Source organism: Poecilia latipinna, unplaced genomic scaffold (assembly GCF_001443285.1).
Source record: "Poecilia latipinna isolate Pla-1442-1.1 unplaced genomic scaffold, P_latipinna-1.0 Scaffold814, whole genome shotgun sequence".
In the NCBI taxonomy this organism is placed as follows: domain Eukaryota; kingdom Metazoa; phylum Chordata; class Actinopteri; order Cyprinodontiformes; family Poeciliidae; genus Poecilia; species Poecilia latipinna.
Genome location: NW_015113430.1, coordinates 351,991 through 378,280, shown reverse-complemented (window position 1 = coordinate 378,280; position 26,290 = coordinate 351,991). Strand labels below are relative to the sequence as shown.

The window sequence follows — 26,290 nt, the reverse complement described above, 5'->3', positions numbered from 1 at the left end:
GTGGCCCCCCCCCCCTTTTTCTATGCGCGCCACCCCCCCCCTTGTCCCCCCCCCCCCCCCCCCCATCATGCTCAGACTCAGATTTTCTTATATATTTTTAGCTTTTTGTTATATATGTGTGTTGTGATATTTTTGCAATTTTGTTAAGATTGACTGCGACTTTGGAACATAAGCATGATAATAATGATGTTTATGGCGATATTTATGGCAAAATAGTCTCACTCTTTGAACTTTTTATTTTTACTCACAGTTATAGCCCAAAAACATCAATATGTTTTACTTGAATTTGCACAATAGTGAAGAAGTTGAAAGAGACCAAACCTGGTTTTTCTCTTTTACAAATAAAATTTCAAAAAGTGTGCCCTGCTTTTGTATTCAGCTCGACTGTCTGTACAAAGTCTGCAGAAGGAAACCTTTTGGAATAAGTCTCTACTGTCCTGGTAAAAAGCAGAGCCTTGTATGACACTTTGCTTCGTACAAAGGGTCTGGGCTCTCGGCTGTTGAGAAACGATTGCTTCCTGTAGGCGTGGACTCTGTTGAGGTTTTAAATTTTACCCAATCGCTAATGTTTGCCTGTGATGTATGCAATGCGCCTCTTCCGCACTAAGAAGCTTACTGGAAAGTCCCTGCGCTGTAAAGAACCATCCTCCACTGTGTAGAGAGAAGTGCAGGACCGAACAGGGCGGCTGTTGATGTTAATTCAATATTTAGAAGCGTGGCCAACATGGACCGAATGGCTTTGTTCACTTCCTCCACTACTATTGTTAAAACTCCAGGCAGACTACAATTTTAAGAAAAATCGTCATTCACAGCTTCTCCTTCTGCTCGCTGATTGGCCTGGTCAAAAAATCCACCGAAGACGATGAAAATCAAGGGGAGAAATGTGCATCTTCTTTCACATTTGCTGACAAACAGGACCTCTAAAGGTTTTGGTTTCACCCCTCTATAAAAGCTAGACATGGAGTGTGCCGCTAATAGCTGTGCTGTCAACAGATCTATGACCGTCACATAAAATCCCAGTAGTGTAGATGGGAGTTTGTTCTTGTAACATGACAAAACCTGAAAAAGTTCAAGCGCTATTAACATTTTTGCAAGGCACTCTATGAAAAGACGGTAATTACCTGAGAACAATCAAAAGACTAATGAATTACCATGAAGGCAAGCTATTAGCCATGAGCGCATTCTCGCAAAGAAAGATAGATGGAGATGCTGATACGGAGTAAGTGAAAAATGTAGAGTAACCGAGAAAGATGCAGAAAGCTACAAGCAAGGCGACGGAAAGCAAGGAAATATGAGAGGGAAAAAAAAACTGTGGAGAAGATGGGAGGTTGAGGTTGGTTGGAGGGGCTGGCCGAGGGGGTGTGTCCAACGTTACTCTCATGAATCAGTGTCAATGGAGTGCGAAGAAAATAATTAAGAAACAGGCTAGTGCTTTGTTAAATACTGCCAAAGGTAAAAAGCTCGTTCTACTGTACGCAAAGAGACTGGAAGGGAAGCAAGAATGGGGGGAAAAAACGGGAAAGAGGGAAATGCATGGGGAGGAAAAATCCATCACATAATGGATGCCAAACTGCCCTTCACGTGATATTATGAAGGGAGGCAATAAAAATAGCACTGTCATACTGTAAATGTTTATGTACAGTAGCTACGTGTGCATGTTGCGCAGCAGCTTCGGGATTTATGAGCGCGGCCGTAATGCACTGAAGTCAACACAAAGCTCTGAGTCATATTTCACATTTGTTATCATATTGAGGGTGAATTTGCTGAGCCGTACATGGTGCGCATAATACATTTTAGGTAATTTTTCCTGTGGCTTTCCTCCTTTCGGCTGCACCGCTCCGAGGAGGGGTGTGTGAGAATGCCAGCGTGGACGGCGCGACGACTTCAGGAGAAGCCAAGAGGGTTGCACAGCAACACCTACACTTTTACACACTCCAGAGGTTTTACAGCTAATAGAAGGCAGAGCCACGTCACAGGGCTGCAATTGTATGTTCAAGGCTTCCAGCGGGGGCCAACGTGGCGCTGAAACTCCCCACTCCTCCGCCCCCCGGGCCAACAGCGGAGAACGGGAGGGCCATTAGATCGCACCGATGCATAAAATCCCTGGCCTTTTCGGGAGACGGGCTGCGCGACACCGACAGGAGGTCGTCCTTGTGCCTCAAGTGCGTCTTTTTGTTTGTTTGTTTGTTTGTTTGTTTGTTTTATACGCGTGTACAAATATGTGCGAGTGCACGGGGACTCACGGGTAAGTCTTTTAGGTGTCGTTTGTAATATCCGTCATTGTGTCTGAAGGAGGCACAGAGGGAATTCATGATCACTGGACTCTCTGAGACGGAATCAACTTAGTTGGTGTGCATCAAGGACATATGTATGGTTGGAATGCAGAAGCTTGCTTCTCCTTTGAGGCAGCTGTTCATTAAAACATTGCAGTTTGATCCTAAGCTCTTTGGCCCAGTTGACATGCCATAGGGCTCGTGATGCAACCAGAACCAACCAGAACCTCCTACTCTTTCCAGCGTTGTTTGTCTTGAGGATTTTTTTTCTCTCTCTTTTCTTGTACGCCAACAGCTATGTGCTTCTATATGTGCCCCCTTTTTTTTCTTATATCTGCAACCGTAAGTATATGATCATGTGTTATTTAATGCTCTGAATGTGTTAGATTTTATGCAACGTGTTTGCACGATGCATAAATATAGGATCACAAAGTGCCTGTTTTTGCTTGCTAACGCAACAAGACAGACTCGGGATTGCAGAGTGGGAAGAGACTTGAGTTTTGTCGTGCTACAGCCATTAACTTGTATACATTTAATTGGCATTAAAGTGATCGTTAAGTGATATAGTACCACTTAATTATGAAGTTGAAGAAAAAGGATGCATGATTTTTAAAATGCTACATAAAAAAAATCAGTTTTTTATGCATGCCTTTACATTTATCCCCTTTGACTCTATCACCCTTAAATAAAGTCCAGTGTCACCAATTCTCTTCAGAAATCACATAGTTAATCTAAAGAGTTCATCTGTGTGTATTTCAATCCCAGTATAAATACAGATGTTCTTTAAAAGCTTCGGAGGGTCCGTCAGAAAACATTAGTGAACAAACAGCTTCACCAAGAACAAAGAAATACAGCAGACAGGACAGAAACAAAGACGTGGAAAAGAGGTACAAAGCAGGTTCTAAAACAATATGCCGAGCTTAAAACATTTCAGAGAACATCATCCAAAAATGAAAGGTATACGGTACACCTGGAAACCACCAAGACGAGGCTGTCCACATAACTGACAGTCAGTACAAGAGAGCATTAATAAAGGAAACAGCCTAGCGGCCCATGGTAATACTGGTGCTGCAGCAGAGATTCACAGCTCAGGTCAGAGGATTTGTTAACAAAACAAGTTTTAGTTGTGCACTCCACAAATCTGATATTTTTGGGAGCCTGGCAAGAAAAGGTTTTATTCAAAGAAAGCCATAAGAAATCATGTTTAAAGTTTGCCGAAGGCATGCAGAGGACTCGGCGGACGTCTAGTATGAGGTGAGCTGGTCAGAGGAGACCTTTTTCAAATTTCTGGGTACTTGCAAAACAAACATGTCTTGCAGAAAACACTTTATGTCAATCTGAGCTCACCACGAGGCAACATCATATTGTGAGGATTTGCTTTTCTGCAGCTGAAATAGGAAGACTAGTTAGAGTTGATTGGACGATGAAGATAAATGTGGGGCAGTCGTGGAAGGAAACCTGTGAGACTTGAGACTGTGGCAGATTTATTTTATTTTATTAGATTTTAATTTGCAAAGAATCCATTTTCATTCCACTTCAAAATGTTGCCGCACTTTGTGTTTGTGTCTGTCACTTAAAATTCTCATAAAAGTTTGTGGTGACAAACAAACAAAAAAAAACCCCGAAGTGATATAGATCCTTTTGCAAAGCACTGTAACTTCTGCCGCATTACTCTCAAGACTGCGCATCTGCTGCCGCGTGGCATTTTTGCCGGAGACTTGTGAAGGGTTACAGCTGAGCTAGCAAGCGGCAGCCTTGACACTGAAATGATGAAACCATGACATGAAATCAAGCCAGCGTCAATGTAGGTGCTGCGTGAGTTAGAGGAGCAGGTCCGCTGTTCAAGAGCATCTGTCAAAGTTGAAATATAGACCGAGGACGTAGATAGAAATCAAGGTTCTTGACGTTGTGGTTTAACCTTCAGAGACATGTGTTTAACATTCATGTATGTTTACACGCAGGTTTTTACAGAAGTCGGGCGAATTTGCGCATCGCGGAGTATTATGTCTGTTGGAATTTTGTTCAGAACTTCAGTATTGTTTTTTTTCTTTTTCTTCTTCTTCTTCTTCTTCTTCGTCTTTTCCTCCTTCTGCATGGCTGTATCTAAGCAACATCTCTGAGGCTGCGAAGAAAACAGCACTAATAAGCTACCTCATTAAAGCGGGCGCATGGTAGGCCTCATGGTTTGTGCTGTCAACTCAGTGGGTTAGGATGCAAACTTCAAAAGACAGCTGAGTGTACAATGCACCCACACAGGAGTGCTAATTTGGTTTAGAAATTGGTAAACAAACTATTTACCCACTTTTCTTACTCAGCTGTACGCCAGTGGAACCTTAAATCCGGGTAATATTGGACAGCGTGATGACAACAAAAACGTGGCCGTCTTCTCTCTGGGGCTAATGTGGCTCATGGAAAGGGCCTCATCATTTAAGAGATAATTTGGCTGGGGTTGTTTTTTTTTTGTTTTTTTTGTTTTGTTTTTCTTCACCCTACGGCTGTGCCAAACCTCAGAGTCCCTCCATTGTTGGTCCCTGAAACTCCCGTCACTGAAGGAGAGAGCGGTCCGAGCGCGTCCACATGCTCCTCCGAGTCGTTCGCGGACACACACATTAAACGCACTGTCTCATTAATGCAAACACAACCCTAGTTAGATCACTATATGCAATAAATTGGATTAAATTCCACTGGCTAAGCACTGTGATCTCGTAGGGTTAATTAATTTCAGTCTATTCTGTCCATGTTTTTTTCTGCTTGAACACATGCTGACACTGTTATTGTGCGGCGTCCTGCTCATTGAAGAAGTATAATAGGCTTACGATGGAGGGAGAGGAAGCTGCAACATTTCCCACTATGAGCTGATTTGGATTCTTTCTGTCTTGATTCAAGGAAGTACGCTACACTAGTCAGGTTTAATACGGACGCCCCCCCAAACCTCCCCCCCCCTTCCCGCCACCTCTTTCTGGCTCTTATCTTTTCTCCCCTGAAATGACAAAAACTCGGATGGTTTCTCAGGGCCCCCTTGTTTCTGCCTGGATGCTATCTCATTTGGTTTTAATATATTTATCTATTCATTATTGTTCCCTTTTATTAGCCAGCTAATATTGTTCGTAATTTGTCCTTATCTGCGAGGATGACAGTCAAATTTGCACTCCACCTCGCCAGACAGACGGATAAATGACCCCTTCCCCTGCTCCTCTCCTCCCTTCATTCATCTGCTCTTCTCCTAACTCCAATGAAACATGACTGACGGCACGCTGTATAAGTAGTTGTCATAGCAACCTCCCCATCCTTCTGACAAGTACGTTTTCTCCATAGCACACGCTTTCCCTGTTCTGTCACAATTTCTCTCTCTCTCTCTCTCCCTCTCTCTCTCTCTCTCTCCCGCTCCATCCTCGCTGTCTTACTGTTGCAACATTTGTGAAAAAGACAGACAGAGCAGAGAAATTTGAAAACCAGTGAGCGCCGAAAGTAGTTGATATGCTCTCCTTCATCCCCTCCACCGGGCCTCTCCCCCCTCCATTGCCTCTCCTTCTCAGTCTCACTGCTCTGCCCTTTCCTCATCCTCCCCACCACTGGCAGTGATTCACCAGCTCTGGTGGCACAGCTCTTTCATACATCCTGGCTTATCAAGGACTGCAGGACTGTATGCCCGGCAACTTAGAGTTTGGGCTCATTGCTCTGACTCTCCCTTCCATTCATTCTGCTCCGTCTCTCCTCCCCTCTCTTCCTCAGTCTCTTCTTTTCTCTCTTTGTTCCCCTGGTTCCAAAAACTGCCACTCGGCCTCATTGTTACTCAGTAAGTCCCAGCTGACTGTCCAAAATCCTTAATGGTCTCTGGCACAATCAGGGAACCCAGGGTAATACGTGTGGTGCAGATGTTGTACAGACACTCAAGTGAGGAGGAAATCCTTCAAGATTTCAGGTTGTATCCGCTGTTGTGCAAAGGTAATGGACTCGTCATGGATGTGCTGTTGCTACACATGTACCGGTTACATTTTCTATTTTTTTTTAGAAGTTTTTTGGCACTAGTGGCCTTTTTTTTTAACAGTAATCTGACAGGAAGGGGGCTGAAGGCAGGACCGAGACTCAAACTTGAGTAGCCTTTGCGTCCGGGACGCTCACCAGTCACAAATTTGAGGCAGGATCAATATTTTTTTAAAGCTTTGGCTTAGTGATACCAACACATAATAACATAATGTAACAACACTGTATAACAATCCTGCCATAAGTAATATGTTGTTGTGATGCAGTTTGGTTTCCAATATTTTAAATTAAATTAGCTTCAGCACCTTAATTAACACGATGGCTCTTCTTTTGGTTTGAAAGATATTAAGCATTTACTTTATTTTTAAGTGAATCTCAGTTAGTCATGGGGTTGTGTTTTGTACAATTCAATTTGTACAATTCTTAACATATAAGCAGCACGGCTATGTTTCTCTATATTTTGAAATGTATTTTTCCCCCAACAAGCACCTGTGGGGTAAATTAAAAATAATGGCAGCATGAGCGTGTCAGTGGGGATGCGGTAGAGTGTCTCTGTTGATGTGAGAATACACTCTGCCACGGTGAGCCGTAAAGGCATCTTAATGCCAGCATGTTACACAGTTTTCTCAGTGAACATTCAGCTGCTTATTGGACCCCTGAATTGCTTAAGTGATCATAATTTATCTTAAATATTTCAAAGCTATCTGATGGTAATTTAGAATAAAAAATCACGTTGACTTGCGTGAGCAGTGAAAGGTAACAAAAACACGTTTCGATAACGCGCAAAGAGTGAATTTGCCGCAGTTTACCTTCAATTTTGTACAGTTTAGAAAACGCCTTACCCAGAAGAGTGTTGTGCGAGTTCACGAAGAACAAGTTATAAAACTGAACGTAGTACCGGTACTCATCAGCATTGCTCTTGTGGATTTTGAAGATGCTCTAAGAAAATGTCAATAGTGTGAGTCACAAGATAGTTAACAGACGGGCATGAACTCGTGTTGGGTGACGATGAAAGAGCTGTTATCTCTAACCCTTTCTTTTAAGCCTTCAAAGTCTTTGTTATAACTTTTTTCTTCAACATCCTTTTGCCCTTTCACTCCCTTTCTTGTCATAAGTCATGTGGACTTTACTGTAGGCATTTTACCCTCTGCTCGTGTTTGTTTGCACACTATTTGTTCTGCGGCGTTGTTGATAAATGAGTTAATGTTTTTCTATTGCCGATGTAACAAAAAAAAAAGGGGGACATAAATTCCCAATCAAGCCGTTTAGCTGAGAGCAGCCAGAGCAGAGTCCTAGACTGGAGCAGATCTCCAACATTATCTGTTGTCACGAGTTGCTCAGCCGTTTTTAAATCCTGAGTCAAGACACGTGCCAGAACATGCTCGCCACAATTTCCTCAATCGCAGATTTTTTTTTTTTTTTTTTTTGCTAAATAATGTTAAAACAATATCTGTATAACGTTACCGGTTTCCCACACCGCAGCGGCCTCTTGAATATGTTTCAGATTCTTGTCTTTCTCAGACATGATACAGAAGGACGGTGGGCTGATCAAGATTTTAGTGTCTCGGGCTTTTCGTGAAGCTATATTACACAGGTAGGTGATATATAGTGGCCACTGGTCATTTTATACTACGAGTCCTATAAATATTATTTCATTTAGCTGGAGGTGACGTTCCAGTTAGCCATCCTTAAGCTGCAGGATGGATGCAGCATCGTATTTTAAGCCATGCCACATGGAAGCTGTTAACACTGTGATTCTCAGAGAGAACCTCCTATAAAACCAGTAAAGGTCATGCATTAACTCATAACTTCTCACACCCACTTGAAAAAGGAATGTGGCAACCAAAGTGAGAGCCGATAAACTCCTGCGCCTCACAGAACTATTATACTCCCTTCAACTTTTTCTGTGTTGTTTTCACAACGGTTTTGATTTAAATTACGGTAGATCATTAATTGAACATTTTTGACCTACATTCAAAAGATTTAATATTATTGGGATTCTGTTTGCTTGACCAAGATTTTCACCCTCATATTTACTCTGCACAAACATGACTTCTTGTGACTTTCGTTCAACAATAACTTTCATTCTGCCATGATCACCATGTATGTGGAGTTCATGTCTAGTAGTTTTCCTGTCCACATATTCTCCGACCTGTGCTGTGGATCTCAGACGCTCCTCAAGAGCTACAATGAGCCTCTAAGCAGTTTTCTTTACTAATGCTCTTCTTACCCGGCCAGTCAGTTTAGGTGGACTGCAATGTCCTCACAGGTAAAGTAAATGTGTGCAGTTGAGCCACATTTACTTTATTTTCAGATGATGGGTTGAAAGCTTTTGACCTAATCCTGCTATAAACTTCTCTGTAGCTTTTTCCCTGACTCACTTGCTTTGTTCTTTGGTCTTCATCTCGCTGTTTGATTACTAATGTTCTCTAGCAAACCTCTGACGCCTTCGCAAAACAGCTGGCTTCATGGAGAGATTAAATTACACATAGACGGACATCTTGAGCAAGTTTTTTTTACTAGATTTTTGCTTAGGGGCATCAGATTGCAGACTTTTATTAGTTAAAAAAAAGATAAATATAATTTTCCTTTTACTTCACAATCATTCCCCTGTTTGTGTTGGTCTAGCAACATAAGGTCAACAAAATACAGAGATGTTTGTGGTACTTCAAAGTGATGCTGATGTTAAAGTTCAATGGTGATCAAAAAAAATAATTCTGAAAGTCGCTATGACAGTGTTTACATAGATTGCTCTCCGTCTGATTTGAACTAGAACTGTGTCTGAGATGTAGTCTGGTTTTATTTCAGGAAAAATCTTTACAGTTTTGACCCACCCATCTACTTGTACACACAGACTCTCTCTCTCTCGCGCTTGAACACACGCGCACACACACACAAACATCCTTGACTCATCTTTCTGATTCAACCTCGGAATTTATATTCTCCCTCCAGCAAAAGGATGGACCATCTTGGCCTTTCATTTTCCAGTTCAGGCGTTTCTTTTTTTGCAGATAAATGCTCTCCAATCCACCCTGACAGATGTCACATTGCATCACTTCCATTTTTTATATGTAGCCTCTGATCCTGCCACTTTCAATAAGGAGCCAGCACCAGGGACGCCCCTCCCTAGACAATCCTCTGACACGGGCGATTATTTTAAAGGTGCATCACTGATGGTGCCGAGTCGCAAAAGCCTTGCTGGAGCGCGCATGCCTGCTGTGAGATTTTACGTACCGCCTTGTGGGTTGAGTCAAGGAATGACAACGGCACAGGATGGTGTGTAGAAATTACTAGCGAACCCGGTCAATACGACTGGTTGCAGTTTATGCGGCTCTCCTCCTCTTCACAGCAGTAGCTGTTGGTTCAGTCCGTCGCTTTCTCCGCTGTGGCTTTATGGGTCAGAGTTGGAGAAACAATCTGTATAAAGAAAAAATATTTTAGTGCTTCTTGCTGCCGGCAGAAACACACAACGGCGTAGCATTAATCATACAGTGCCAGACCACATCAGTAAACACGGGGTGTCAGGTCAAGGTAAAGATCAGATCCCACAGCATTTAACAGGACTCAATAGCATAAAGGCAATCTATTGAAAAGTCAGCATTATTCATGGCGTGTCTCCCAGGCCTCGGCGCTCGCTGAAGAGACACACCATTGTTCACTGAAGAGTGCGCTGAAATATTTCTCTGGCTTCACAAAAAAACTCTGGATCAGCAGCAATTAGTAGGGTAAGAAAGAGATAAAGAGAGGAAGAGAGGGAGGGCAGCAGTTGAAAAAGGAACGAGGGGAAAAAATGTGGAATCAGCGAGAGGAAAAAGGGAAAGGCTTGAAAGAGAGAGGGAAGAGATGGATGAATAAGTGGGGTGGAGCGGGGAGGAGAGGTGACGAGTTGAAGAAGGAGAGAGAAGTTGTAGGTTCCAGCCAGTGCAGTTTGGTGTGTAGGAGGATGAAGCTGCCTGGAGCCCCTCTTGCTTTTTACATGACCAAAGACTCCCTCATTGTCTTTGGTCTGAGTCTCGTACATGTGTGTGTGTGAGTAACGTCTTCATTATTTCATTGTTTCCCGTTATTTCTTTCTTACACTATGACCACACACTTGCCCGCACGTGTCTCCACGTGGAATCGGACCCCGTTTTATTGGATCTGGATCAGTCCTGGGAAAGAAATAAACTGTGTCACTTGAGCCCAGGCTTCAGTAAATAAATAAAATGGCTACTCTGCAGAACCTTTGAATGTATGTAATATATTTGTTTGTCCCTGTGGTAAAATTGTTTTCACTGTAATGACAGCGTTTCCCGTTATCGGCCTGCTCTCTAATTGGTTTCATAATTGAGGTCAGGTATAATGTAACCTTTTGTCCCTTTCTTTGTTTCAGAAGACAGGAAGTTGTTTGTCGGGATGCTGAATAAACAGCAGACTGAGGAGGATGTTTATCGTCTCTTTGAGCCCTATGGAGTCATCGAGGAGTGCACGGTCCTAAGAGGTCCTGACGGAAACAGCAAAGGTAGGAGACGGGATTCGGCTGTCAGATTTATTTAGGTCAATGACTGACAGTCAAATGTGTGTGTGTGTGTGTGGAAGGGGGGAGGGGGGGGTGGACATCATGTAAATTACAGATGGCATATGGATCAGATATAGGTCAAGCAGCCTGCGTGCTTGACTTGATCTGTTTGATGTGTGAGAAATTGATCAGCTGTGGGGAAAGAAAATACTTGACTTTAACTCTTAGAAGCATTGCCAGGCACTTAGTTAAAATAAATCCACGAAAAGCCTGGACAGTGAGTCCACCAGCAAGTTTCACTGTGGGAATGGTGTGTTCAAACACAATAGTTTGAGTTTGGGACAAAAAGTTACATTTTGTCAGATAATCTTCTTTCACTCACGGTGATGTGGGGAAGTGTTTGCACATCATTGTGCAAAGGTCCTAATTTCCTGTTTTTTGTGTATTTGAACACTTGAAGTGTTTCAGAACATCAAACAAATTTAAAAGTCCTGCTGCATAACCCAAGTTCACCTTGAGCTCCATCTGCATACCCTTGCAGGTGGACAGACATTTTCCTTTAGGATTTTTGGGTAGACTACAGAATTTATGGTTTACCACAGCAAGTTATCCTCAAACCATCACATCTATTACCACATTTTACTAAATGGTATGATGTTCCATTCTTCTTCTTGTGGTATTTATTGACAATTGGCAAACAACTTCATGCATTACCACAACCAAATGGTAAGGAGTGTGGATTATGATTATAATATCTATACAAATAATACCGTGCCCTTCTTTTGTTAAGGTCCTACTTAAGTGAAGTCTTGATTTAGAACAGGTGTGGCAGAAACCACTGTAATTTATCAGGTGATAAATCACTTTTTCAGAACAGGCCAGACTGTTTTTTTCTCCCTTATAAATAAACATCTTCATTTAAAAACTGCATTTTGTGTTTACTTGTTGTTTTTTTCACTAATATTTGAATTGGTCTTATGTTCTGAAATATGTAAGTGTAACAAACATGCAAAATAATAGGATAAACGCCTTTTCACTCCACTGTTTTTGTATTGTTTAATGTTTGTGGCAAACTGCTTTCAAAAACAGCATTTATTTCTTCTTGCCTTTCATCCATAAAGGGACGGATTTGTAGAGCGCACAAGTAATCTGTCAACAGATTGTCCCACTTTTGTCTCTTCACTCCGGAATTACCACCACCAATCTCTGAGCTGCTTCTCTGATTATTTCTCTCATTGCTCAGCCTTTCAGTTTTCTGTTTCACTTTACAATAATATCTTATTTTGTATTAGTCTGTCACATAAACGTGTTGAACTTTCTGGTTTATAGTGACAAAACGAAAAAGGTTCGAGAGGATTAATGTCTTTGCGGGGTCGTGTTTATTGAATATGATGTCAACTACACGTTTCAGAAAAGTTTTTGGATTTCCCACAAAAAATAAAATCTGGATTCATTTACTTTCAAATAACTCCTCAAATCTGTTCTGATCCCACAAAAATAGATATAAACGATATCAAGCACACATAGAATGTGGCTTCCTATTGATCATCTGAATTAATCCAGATTCTCAGAAAAAAAAAAAGAAGAAAAGAGAATGTGACATTAAATTCGAAAAAGTGAGAGTTGCACAGGCATTGTATCTTAACACAACGCAGCAGTCTCGCAGAGGCTTGAACCATCCACTGATGACAGCCAGCATGGTGCTTCTACAAGTTTGCCCCAGGATGCAAAATCTATTATCTTATTTCAATCCATTTGAAATTTGATTAATTAACATAATTTTGGTTTGCAGGATGTAGTTTGATGAACCGTTTACCAACAGCAGAACTTCTGAACTTCCATCCATTCATCTGTTGTCCAAGCTTGCAACGGACAAGCTTGGACAACGGATGGGCACCAGCCCCTACGCAAGACCGTAGGGGCTGGTGCGTGCCAGTAACTGGGCAGGAGGCAAAGACACACAGAACAAACATACATCCTGTCATTCACACTCACTTCTAAGGTTGATTTAGAGAGATTTATTAAGTTAATGATATAAACCATCATATATATATATATATATATATATAATGGTTTGAAGTCAAACTGGTTAGGCTCTGTCAAGGTTTAGCATTAAACCATTAAAACAAATATCCCAGGGAAGTTGATCAGTAATGTTATTTTTTTATGTCAAATATTATTTTTATAATTGTTTTATTATAAGAATTACAATAAATACTAAAGTCAGTTGTTGTTGTTTTAAGTTGTACACCTTTAAGAGTGGACATTTTATGATTAATTCAATCGCAAAATTCCAGTTTCTTCAATTGAAATATTTTGGTTTATGGTTGGGCACAAAAACATACTCTTAAGGAAATATGTTTATTAACAGCTACTCATCTGTGATGCCTCTTTCATCATATTTAGTAGTCCCCATCTCTGATGAACGTTCATAGTAACAAGTGGTAGCATCTAGGATTTGATTTTAAGAGACGCATTAGCATGTAACGTAGGGAACTCGGGTTTTGAAGAAAGACCACCCATCCCTCTTTAAATACGGCTACACCAGCTAGGCATGGGCAATCCATATATGGAGGGGTAAAAGGCTAATTATAGCAGTACATGACCCCATTGTAGCAAAGACCTTGTACAGGTCATCAGGAACTCAAAGCTTTTTCCTATCCACATCTCAGTAGGAGGGAGGCGGGCAGCAGTTTGGCAGCTGAATGGACATCTTGATCGGCTGGTGTCCACAGTGGTGTGCCTATTAACAGGAGAAGAATGGCAAGGTGACTGGGTCAAGCAGGACAGACGATAAGAAGAATAAGGCACAAAAGATGAAATACTAAGAAATAGACAATTCACATGACGTGATATTGGGTGAGAGTGCGGTGGATCAGTGACTGACTCTGCTTCACTGGAACAAACAGAATCACTTTTCATGTTTTCATGTTTCTGTTTGGTGATTTTACTTTTTTAATGCTTTTTATTTTCAGTTCAAAAGCAGTGAAGGATTACTAATGCTCATCAGCAAAGTCCAGCTGTGGAGTCGTCTTTTTATTTCTTTTTTCCTCACAAAGACTATCATACGTTTTTAAAGACATTATACAAAGAGCATTGTTTCTGTGATTTCTGAGCTTCCAAGTCTTTTTCACATCTTCGAATATTGATCAAAACGTGTTCTGCAATGGTTTTTTCTATTTGATTTCATTCTCTTTAACTGTGATTTAATATGAACAAAGAGGAATGTGGTGCTAAATAGCGAGCTTTTCTGCTTCATCAGTGGTATCTTTGGCCTGCAGCTTCTGCTCGTCTGCCTGCCTAATGCCCAGAATGGGGGGGAAGCTTGCTGTGCAATGAGAGCCTCTTAATGCTCAGTGATTTCTTCAGAGTCAGATTTAATTCTACAGCTTTTATTAATGTTACCCTAAATATCCACATGCGTACATATGGGTATGTATGTGTGCATGCGTTTGATATGCATCTGCTCTTTCTTCCAGGTTGCGCCTTCGTCAAGTTTTCTACGCACACCGAGGCTCAGTCTGCAATCGGCGCCCTGCACGGCAGCCAGACCATGCCAGTGAGTACAGCTCGATCAGAGACGCACGCTTCTTTTCAGACACACACAAAACACAAAGTTACTTATAACGGCTACAGTGCGTCTCAGAAGTTTACGTACGCTCAGACTTGACAAGAATATTTTAATTTTAGTTTGTGGTTATTTATTTTAACCACTCTAGACTGTTGATCCAACCTTCAAGATACTTTAAAACAATAATCTGATGCACAAAGTTAAACTCGCCACCAATGTTAAAGCATGGTGGTGTTGCTGCCTCCACCATGCTTGAGAGCTACAGTGTTCTTTGGTTTGAAACTCGCACCATGTGCATGTTTGGTATCACTGGAAATTTTGAGTTTCAACCATCTATTTGTTGACTTAAAGTGAAGTTGAGGAATATTGGAGGGTTTTCTCTATTTTAACTTTTCTGTCCTTTAATGTGCAAAACACAACAAAACATTGTGCTACTAATTCTTTGTATGAAAATCTAATTTTGACTGATCCAAAACTACATATTGCCATAGTGGGCAAATATGTTAATCTTAGTTTTGTTTGACAATCAAACTTATCTCTATAATCCTTTTTGTCTTGTCTGAGGGGGGCATTATTCCCTTCCTTGTAATCAGAAACATTTTTCCAAATATAAATAATAAATGGATATCCCAGTCACACATTTTCCTCCAAAAATGACTTTATATGATGTACTTAGTGAGTGTCCGACCCGGAAAGGTAGCCTTTCCTCTGTGCTCTCGCGTCTGTAGCTTTGTTGTGCATGAATGCTGTGTGCTGCTGCTGCTGCTGCTGAATAGAAAACCAGTGTGAGATTACATTTTCTCCAGTGTTGTTGTCTTGCCTTTCTCGTATCTGCCACATGAATCATCCAATGGCACAGGTGCTCATACTCTGAGCAACCAATCTCCACAATAAACAATGTTACAGGATTTTGCTAACATTTTGAAGTGCTGGGAGGAGCAAGTGTCAGTGAACCTACATTGTTTTAATTGCAAACCTCAAGATAGTGACATTGTTTCTGCCAGCGCTTCCGGTGCAGAATGTCAGTCACACTGAAGTTTCTCGTCATTGTGTTGAACACACTGGGATTGAAGACACATCATTAGGCCTCTCCTGTTTTCAAACGGTGCAATCTTTAAAAAGTGTTTGCATCTTAAAAGATGCCTGTTGGAACAAATCAGCATTCAGAGGTTCCACCCTATTAGTGCTGATGTATGAATATATTTGAGCCTAATTGTACAAATTGAAGATGAGAGAAAATCCACAATAAATTTCAACCTGCTCACTCAATTCTTGGTTATTTTAAATTAATTTCAGCTGTTAGTCACATTTTTATTCCAGCTAGTATCCCTCCTTCCACTAGTCTCAAAGTTTAATATTTCTGTGACATTCATGGCCACTAAGATTGTATGTAAACTTCCTGATTCATCTCAAGCCATGCAATTTGAACACATAAAGTTATACGCATACCATCTGTGAACACCGATGCATGCAAAAGTCCTTTGCTCTGTCTCTTTAATTACCAAGGTACTTAAAAAAAAAACAAGAAAAAAAACCCCTCAACCTATATCCAGATAAAACTGTTAAGAGTCATAATTGAATTTTGGGTGAGTCATCAATCAGCAGTTCTGCTTGCATAATCTGTGAATAGAAATCCAGTGTGAGATTACATTTGCTCGTTGTGTAAGCACACTATGTCCTCTAAATTCTCTCTGCATTTGATTTACTGTGAGCGCACAAACGAAAAAAAAAAAAAACAACAAAAAAAAAAACACTCTAGCTCTCATTTTCATGTGGCTCGTGTTTAGTCATGGTCCCTATATACCTGATGGTGTCAAAATAAAAGCTACCGGCACTGCAACCAGAACATGAAAGGAGTTACTCCCCGTGACATTTAGGAGGAGGACGGGGGAGTCACGTCTTGTATTATACAGTAGGCTGAAGTACAGTAGGCTCTTGTTTGTGTGCTGGTCTTACTTTCCTTAGCTTCTCAGAGATCCTGAACTCTTTCGACCCTGTGTCACAGGTGTTGTGTTTCACTGTGTGATTTCATTATTAATGGTTGCTGCGTGTAGGGAACAGAGAGAGTGCAGTGGGGGTGGGGCGGGGGCTACCTAGAAGCCAGCTGTGCCATCTTGGCGCAACTTTTGAGTCAATCTAAGTGCAAATGACTGCTAGTCATAAAGAATGCCTCTGAATGTCCATTTTCCATAGATACCCTCCTTCTGTGTTGTGCTTTCAGCCTATCTGTGCTAGCGCTCTGCCCTCGCTCGTCTCTCTTTGGCAGCCTCTTGGGATATTAAGGAATAGACTTGTTTACTCCACCTTTCACCACATTGGCTTCTGAATTATTCATCTAACTATAAGCAGGGTGCTGAAGGGAAGGGAGGGGAGGGAAAATCAGGAGGGCGAGAGAAATGGAGGCAGAGGGAGAATGAGTGAATGGACAGGATTTATACCTCCTGCTCCTGGTAAATTGATTATAGAAATCTGATCAGCATCTCATATCCTGTGGATGGGGGAGCAGAGGGCACAGTTGCCTGCCTCTCTGAGATTAGCAGACCAACGGTGGACTATTACGCCTCAGCAGGACGGCGCTATTCACAGCAAAACGTCCATCATTGTAGCAAAGACCCTGTGAAAATTCAGGGAGCACACATCCTATGCGCCTGGGACTGCTGAGTCACACACAAAGTATTTATCCACAAGCACAATATTAAAGTTTGCATTGATCTCAACTTTAGGTAGGTCTAGAAGCAACTTAGATAAAAACAGCATAAAGAAGTAAAAATAAAACTACAGGTTGTCTGGCCTTTATTACAAAGCAGTTTTCTCAATCTTACATACAAAAGACCAATAAAACGGTTCCACCAAACTAAATCGGCTGGATGCGTATGTGTGTGCACTCTGCACTTGCTGCCACTTCAAGGCTATGGCTGATAGCCAGAGTCAAACAGATTAGAATAAATAATGTCTGGCCAATAGCAGCTGTGGCCAAGGTGTAAAAGTGCATTGCATGCTAACGCCGCAACCAGACATGGCAAGTTTATAGATCAGCTGCCAGTCCCGGAAAGCCTGAGCATAGGCTCCTTAGAGTTTATGAGTGTGCATAAATTCACACAAGTGTGTATGTGGATCTTTGCATACATAAATGTGCGCAAACAGAAGTGCTGCCACCTCCTCACCAGGGTCAAACATTCCCTGACTGATCTTATTTCCCGGCTCTAAGGATTTGAACAGAATACATTGTGCTTTTCATTTAGAAGGACGTGGGAGTAATGTGCGTCCTCTGTGTTTGTTGGAGGAAAACTGCTTCTGGTCTGTGTCCATACAGTGTCTCGCTTTTATACCCTTTGAACTTTATTTATATACATATATATATATATATATATATTGGGATTTGTGCTATAAATTACCATACATTAGCATACATTTATTTATGAAATAAGGGTGTAGAGTGCACTGAACTTCAGTCTCACTGTACAGTTGTTGCACAGCCACTAAAAACAGAGAAGCAACATCCATCTTTGACTGGAGCCTCTGACATTGGGGATTTCTGAAATCAGATCACAGAGTAAAACTTTTTGGGAATACCTCCGCAGAGATGTGAAGTACTGCACAGGTGTGAAAGTGCACATGTGTAGAGTACACAAGGTCAAAGTGCATGTGTGTCTCCACAACATGCCCTGGGATGATCACTACAGCAGATTCAAGGCGTTACTCTGAACAGTAACGCAGTGGCGTCTAACTTTTCCCCAATCAGCATCCCAAAGTACCATCGGCTTCCAGACAGCAGCATCATTTTAGAATTTCACTTTTGTACTCACCACTTTACGATTATACACAGCTCTGTGTTGGTCTGTCACATGCAATCCCAGTAAAGTAATTTCTAGGTTGTGGTTTAACTTGGCAACAGGTGAAAAATTTCAAGGGTTATAAATACTTTCCTAGAGTGCTTTTCCAAAGTGCTCCCATGGATGGAGGCTTAGTCTGATACCCAGCAAAAATAATAATAAAAAATTGAGTTGTAAAAGCAATAAAATCTTACTTGAAATTTAGGAATCAAATCTCATCAGCAGGGTCAGTGTAATCTGTTTCACTGAATCTCCATCCCACCCGAGTACTCCACGCTACAAATGGAAATTTCTTCAATTTCCAAACCATCCCTTGGCCACCATTAGCTACTGCGTGCACATGCTTACAAATCTTCATTCCCGCGTATGAGCAGCTCAATTAAACATTTACGTCCGTAGCTGTTGAGTAATTTGCTGAGATTCAGCTAGACTATGTAAAAAGTAGGTCTCAGGATAGACTTACACAGAGACAGGAAGGGGGGTGATGGTATGGGTCAAGCCCACCGAGCCATGTTCATTTTTTATTTATTTTTATTTTTTTAACTCCGTATCCATGTCGTATGAATTCCAGGCTTTTATAGCTGACACAGGCAAAGTGAAATAGAAATGCTTGTAGTGTGATAAAAGGGTGATCTCACAACAAAAGAAAGCAAATAAGGTGAGACTAGTTTAGCAGCGAGAAGCTGAGTGATTGTGAATGAAGAGAAAACAAGTAAAAAAAAAAAACATCTGATGGGATTCATTATGGAGAAAACACATTTAATATTCATCAAGCTCAGTATTTAATTGCTTTTAATGATAATATAGCAGAAGTACAAAACCAACATCAAACATCTACAATTCCAACAAATAATTGAATTTTTTTTTTTTTTTTTTTTGCCAGTTGTTGATATTTTCCATCTGTATTTTAAAGCTAAGCTTGAAAAAGTCTGTCAGTAGTATTTCTACCTTTTTCCATGTGAGGTGCGTTACGTGGTAACTGAGTCCCAAATTGCAAAGACTGTTTGTGTCCTCAGCATTTGTTTTCACCTCTAGTGCAGATGGGAGTGGAAATTATATCCTAACATGCTTTCACACTAAAAAAAAATTTAGAAAAATGTAAAAATGTGCTTTTTATGAGGAAGAACAACTAAAACAGTTTTATGTAATCAGAGACGGAGATGGTTCCATCAGTTCCTTTGTCCAGGAAAGAGACCCAGTTAAACACTGAAGCACTCGGCTAGAAGTACTTTCTACAGAAACAAAAAAAAACAAGAAGAAAGAGCCAACAGACGACATGGTACTAACCCAGCTCTGTTTTTTTTTTTTTTTTCTTAGCACAAATGCTTGCATGCATGTGTTTAAAAGTAATGAGATTCATACCAAAAAAAAAAAAGAAATGAAACTTAATCTTCCTCACTCTCATGAAATTGTGAAGCTTGGAAAGGCACCAAAAATTAGTTGTTGGCAATTAGATGATTGCTGAAGAGCCCGTCTTTCCTTTTGGTTCAGAAAAAAAGTCTCTGTAGTGCCTTTTTATTCCCCCTGTTTAACTCCCCTTCCTTCAGTGGCTCTCAAGGCAGCTGGGAGCCGCCCGGCAGGGGGATTCTGCTCACACTTGGAAGCTTAAAAATTTAATGAGACTTTCACTTCACACTCCATCCTCTTCTCTTTATAGCGATGGAGATTCTGCACGCTGATACCCTGACAGGCTTAAATGGGAAAACCTCGGAGATAAACAAATGTGGCAATGGATGCTTGGCCAACAAGCTCCGAGATGCAGGTGTCCCGAGGAGAGCTGGTGGGAGGCACAGCTTCAGTGTCCTGGGCTCCTAATGGAAAAAATGTGCAAAAAAATAAAAAATGCTACGAGAGAATGTCACACCATGCTAATATATAACCAGATATGTCAGTTGACAAGAAACCTTGTTTTTTATTATTATTATTATTATTATTATTATTATTATTATTATTATTCAGGGAGGAACATCCTTGTCTTGTGTTTACAGAATAGACTTGACTGCACAGAGTCCAACTTAATCTGTTAAGATTATGCTTCTCACTTTTCTCTTGGAAAAGTATATCATCAACATGCAGTTCACATTACCAAAAGAGTGATAGTATTTTTTTTAACTGTAAGAGAGCTTTCTAATATTCAACCTGTGGTAGTGCATTCAGGCCATACACCGATCACATGCTGTATTAGTTAAAGCTGATAATTAGGGTAATGATCCACGTGTAATTTAAAGTGATAGTTTTGGATTTTTGATGTTTGATTCTTCAAAATAGCTTTCGGCAGGTTATAGATCATCTGCAATGGATAAATCTCCGGGTGCATTAATCTAGTACAGATTACACCAAAGCAGACATCTACCGTGTTAAAACACCAAGTTCAAAACAGTCCACCTGTAATTTGCCAATGGCAGAGTAGGAAGTGAACAAAACCATTCAAGTGAATGAATTTCAGGAAATGTCCTAATCCTGAGCATTTTCTGGTAAACTAGCATCAACGTGGTGCATTACCGCTGTGGACACAATTGGATAAAATCTAAAACCTGAACAGAATCCATGCCTCCAGCAAACAACTTGTTTCTCAATAGCCAACGGTCCAGACCCTCTGGACAAAGCAAAGCGCAGAAGGAGGGTCAGGTTTTTCCAGGGCTAACTCCAAAGCTAGTGATTGTTTATATGGGAAGTGAAGGTTGGAGGCAGAGCACAGCCAGTGTGAAACACATTCTGTGAAATGGTGCAAGAAGCTAGTAAGGAGTATTATATAGGTTTCTAAAACCAATTTGATAAATTTTTAACAATGTGTTCTTTTTCTATTACATACTTACGTCATAAACTCTTTACATTTTCTTTTCTTGATCTCTGTTTCACTAAGGAAGATCAAAAGGGAGGCATGAACTCTTGCCTGATTTTTCATGGTAAATAATCAGCAGTTTCATTATAAATAACCAGCCTGGGTTTTAAAAATTCATGAAATAAGATCCACATTAACCACTATGACATTTTTTACTTTTTTTTTTTTTTTTCCATATTGGAGTTATTTTATCATGCTAGAAATCTGCTTTGGTCGTGGCCCCTTCTTAGACCAGCCATTACATTCATCCTCAAAGTCCACCTAATCTGGATGCATCTTTAATGAAGATGCAAAGAGAGTGATGAGAGGTAATATGCTAACTGGTAATAATAACCTTTACCAGAATCTCACTTGAGAAATCCTGAACTATCCTTTTAAAGTTTGAGAAGGATACGATTAACATACAGTTCACATTACCAGCAGGGTAATAATATTTTTAACTGTGAGACAGCGTTAAAATATTTAATATGTTATAGTATATCTCATTATTACTCCAGTCATGCTCAGCTCCGTTCTGTACTTTTCCAAACGCTGTGGACGCTGGATCAATAAAGGTATAACTTAAATCTGCACAAACTTGTCATAGCACATCGTGCTGGTAATATAACACCTGCTTATTTAAAAAAAAAAGTCTTCTGAGCTAAATCATTTTGTTTTAAATGTCACTTTGTAAGATATATATATATGTGAGATACCTTTCCATTCAGTAAGTCATTCAGCTAAATAGACAATCAGTCATTTAGTCAGAGAGCCAACTAATCAACTGGCCATACACCTGCAGTCTTTCAAGCCTGTGATTCAGCAGAGCAAGCCTGGAGGAGGGCGATGGGAGGGAGGAAATATTGAGCAAAGTGGGGAGAAAAGGGAGAAGAAGAGCATAAAATCTATACGCTACAGTCGAAAGGTCCAGTGCCTGTCTTTGGGTATCTTTTGCTCTCTCTGGATGTCTTTATTAGCTGGAGACCTTAGTGTGATAGCAAAAGCACAGACGGGGAAAATTAAAAACATAATGAATGCGGTGTTAATAACACCTGACATTATGGCTACCATTTGGAACGGCATGTTTGCACTCCATCTTTGCTGTACCCCATCCATTCCCAAATACCCACAGTTTGGTTCCGGCATATCAGCCGCCCAACCGCTGTTATTGACAGTCTTGCATCAATTTCATGGGGCTTCTTATCATGCTTGACACACAACCTTTCTAAACTGTCAGAACAGAGTAATATTATGGCCTTTTATGTGGATCAATTGGCCAGTTTGGTGCGTAGAGGGCAGGAAGAAGGCGGAGTACACAAAAGGTCAACCGTGGCTCTCAATCATTTGAAGATTATTAATGAAGGATGAAGTTTGCTAATGAATGCATAGAAGGAGCCACTGACAGGAAGGGAGGAAGGAATAGAAACATCACAGGATGGAAAAGAGTTCACTTAAAACAAAAGATTGCATTTGGAAATTGGATCCAGCTGTGTAGGAACAATTGACCGCTATAGTAGACATTCCAGATCCTGGTGCTTTTAGTGATAATTGCACTTCAGTTTTTAGGGTGCAGTGCCAATCAGGTGTTTGCACAGAGTTACCATTGGCTTAAATATTGTATTATTTTGAGCCTTTTAGGGTAGATTTGTTCAAAAAGCATTTTCCGTTCTATGCCAGGTTTGAAACCTGGTCGTGCCGGAAACACTTAGACTGATTGCTTTTCTTTTTAGGTTTGAGTCAGAAAGTCCAAACTTGAACACTGCTTGGTGCTCCAGCAGCACAACGATTCCAAACAAACATCAAAATTGGTTTTGGAATGAAATGAGAGTGAATATTACACTTCAAAAGTGTTCCAACTCTCAGCTCCACCAAAATCTACAGTATGTCAAATGACCTTATGACTACGGTTGTGTTTTTATTTGTGTTAAGCATTCAAAGATTGACTTGGTGGAGTGCTTTGGAGTCCTGTCCTTCTACATAACCATAAAAACACTTCTCCTTTAACCCAGGAAGTTATGGCTTGGCAATCTCCTTTGGGATTTTCTTTCTTCTCCATCAATTTTTGAAAGTTACCACAGATAATCACATTCTTTTTGATTAACAAAGACTCTATGGGCCTGACAAATGTCAAGTCTGAATGTGGCTCATGAAAAACTGTATTTAATTAAATAGTCAATTAAAAGTTTATTATCTCAGAGTTGTAAATTGTATGATTGTTGCATGAAAAAAAAACCTGTTCAGTTGCATCATTAACGGCACAAAATTATCCACTGATTCCTGTAGATCAGAAGTTGCAGCGTTTTGTGTAAGACGAATAGAAAGTTGAGTCAAATTGAAATTTTGTGTTAACCAGACTGCAGCTGCTTTGCTTCAAGTGATTTTATGATGGAATGAAATGAGGCTTCCCATCTTCTCATCTGCTTACAGAGCTGTTCATTCAATAAGCACACAGTATTTCTACTCATATTTCATAGCTCCATGCTCTTGTATGTCGGATAAAACCCAAAAGAAACCTCTGTGGTAATAAAAATGAGCAATGATGTCGCAACTAAGACTTCCTTCACTAACAACAGAGGAGAAGAAGAAGAAAAGCAAATTGATGTTAATATTGGTTGTTGCTGCTAATAAACATGCAAGCTTAAAACATTTCAAATAATAACGGATGACATTACAGTTGCTTTTTGTTTGGGCACTTTGAAGCTGTTCCTACAATTACCAGACCCTGGTTGGGAATACAGTGTAATGCAGACTGTGTTTTTTTTTTTTTTTTTTTCTTTTTTTTTTTTGGCTGTGTCAAGTATTGTGAGAAGTATTTTCAGAAAAGCCCCTCATTCTTTTTCCCCTCTTTGCGTTTTTCTCTCCTTCAGGGCGCTTCTTCCAGCTTGGTGGTCAAGTTTGCCGACACAGACAAGGAGCGCACCATCAGACGTATGCAGCAGATGGTAGGGCAGTTTGGCATCTTTAATCCAGCCATCGCCCTTCCCTTTAGCACCTACAGCTCTTACGCACATGCGGTGAGTTGGAAAAAGCACATGTTACACAGAAATTTAGAGAAAACCAGAGAGCAAATTGTCTTAATCTATTGTAATAGCAGGTAAAGTTTAACATCTGACAGTGTTCTCAGAGTCTTGCGATATTTGCTTTGTAACAGCAGAAAACTGTTTTTATTTCACTGTTAAACGTGATCATTTACAGAAGATAGTACTGGGCATGTGAAACAAACAGCTTCTATTGTGACACTGTTGACTGTTATTTAAGAAGGACTAAACATGAGCTGTGAGATGATGTGTTGATTTAATTGTTGCTGCACTTTCTCCTTTCGTTTCATTTTCATGGGTCCAACAGGAGACGAGACAGAAATAAGACCACTCTGTTTAACACTCATTTAATCTTTAGTGCTGTCACTTTGTTAATTTACATCTGGTTATCAACATGTTCCTATAGTGTCTGAAGGATACAAAACATATTATTGGCTTGCATTGCTGGTGTTAGTTGGCATCAAAAGAAATGAGGAAAATGTAACCTTCAATTGGAAAACGCTCCACGTTGGTGTGATGCAATTCCCAGCTATGAATTATGATTTTATAGACAAAAGCAGAGTTTGCGCCGTTAACCAGCCTCATCGTTGTTGATGGATAAAAAACAGTGCCATACTAAGTTTCTTTTAAAATAAATGTAACAGGAGAGTTGTTTCAATTTTTACTTAACTTTTTGAAGTTTACCAGATTGCCAGCAGCAAGACTCCTACTATGTAGGAGCATTATTATGCAGTGACTATTGTTTTTAGACATGCCAAAAGTAAGGCCAGTTGATGTTGTTCTTCATAAATTAGACCATGGCACAGTTGAGTAAATTAATAACACTGATTATTTTTATGGAAATATTCATGATTAAAATGTATCAAATATACATTATTTTCTGTGGAAAAAGCAAAGCTGTATGCTCATAAACACTTTGAATGGAAGTTGTGCCTCACGATGGTATATCTGGTTATCTTTGGCAAATATTACAAGCTCTGTTCCCTGCTGAAACACAAAAGCTTTTTGTTTAAACTGATTCACATGAAAACATACGTATGCACATACAGCACGTATTAAACCTGCACAGCTCTGAAGGTTTGAACATCCAGCATTTATAGCGTCACCATCTGTCTGCTGCCTCAATTTCTACCTGGCATTATTACATCTAGAGCTGCCGAGATCCAAACATGTTCCAGTCCCTTTCTTTCTTTTGAAACCAAGACACACTCTGTAGTTTTTATTTAACGCTTATAGCACTGTGGGATGACAATTTGCAAAGTTTTGATTTGAATGTGAACATGTGAAGGGGTGCTCATTGTCTAGTCATCATTAAATAGGTGATGGGTACATTGATGTTATTTAATGAGTTGAAATGGTTTGATTATCGTTGCTACATTTAAATATTTACAATTACAAACACACGCAGTAGGGAAAGCAAAGATTGTTTTAAATTTTAGAATAACTCTTTAATGCAATTATTGTTAATTTGACAAACTAACTGAAATAGTTGCACTAGCATTACATTAGAATCGGAATAACCTATAAATGTGACATGGTAAACTACCCAATACTACTAACTAGTTCCGTCTCTGTAAAATTTCACTTTACACCAGTGATTTCTATCTTTGTGATTCTAGCAGCAATCCACTTTCATCAAATTTTGTTACAGAAATTCTCTAACAGATTTCCCTCTCTTTGCGGCAGTGCCATTACGCCCGGACCTCCAATAGGCTCAGCATGTCGGCATGTGCACCTTTAGTTAGCCGTGCCCTCCAACCTCTTCATCAGCTCTCCCCTGCCCTCCTGCCACATCACCCCCACCCCTCAATGCGTGACATTATACACACACAGCAGACCGCCGCACTTTGTTGAGTTCAGACAGCCTATGAACCCCTCTCTCCATGCCCCTCCACCCATACGTTGCCTTTCCCTCCTCCCCCTCCCGCCGTCCCTCTTTCCAGGTCCACAATGTGCTGTGGGCTCGCCCTGAATATTCCACAGGCAACTTATCTGTACACAAACTTTCTTCTTTCCTGCTGAAGAGAAGCGCATGTGGAGAGACCCCCCGCTCTCGCAGCTTACACGCATACACCTGCAGACTGCCTGCTTGAAGGACAGTGAAATGAATTTAAGAAAAGCTTCCCATCCTGCACTGAGATAAAAAAGCATGGCATCTGTGAGGAGACACTGCATAAATGCAGAAAATAATACATACATTGCACAGAATACACTTTCTGGAATGTAGTTGTATGAATTAATGTCTCATCATCTTTCAGAATATATATATATA

At 40.4% G+C, this 26,290-nt stretch overlaps 1 protein-coding gene across 7 annotated transcripts in view; it reads left to right on the top strand.

The window, feature by feature from the left end:
* LOC106956403 (CUGBP Elav-like family member 5) overlaps positions 1-26,290 on the top strand; it is a 132,381-nt gene that overhangs the window by 69,187 nt on the left and 36,904 nt on the right. For all 7 annotated transcript variants that reach the window (XM_015047214.1, XM_015047217.1, XM_015047220.1 and 4 more), the window contains exons 2-4: positions 10,630-10,758; positions 14,235-14,314; positions 23,848-23,994. In XM_015047214.1, the coding sequence (XP_014902700.1) occupies positions 10,630-10,758; positions 14,235-14,314; positions 23,848-23,994 (356 nt within the window). The remainder of the gene's footprint in view (positions 1-10,629; positions 10,759-14,234; positions 14,315-23,847; positions 23,995-26,290) is intronic.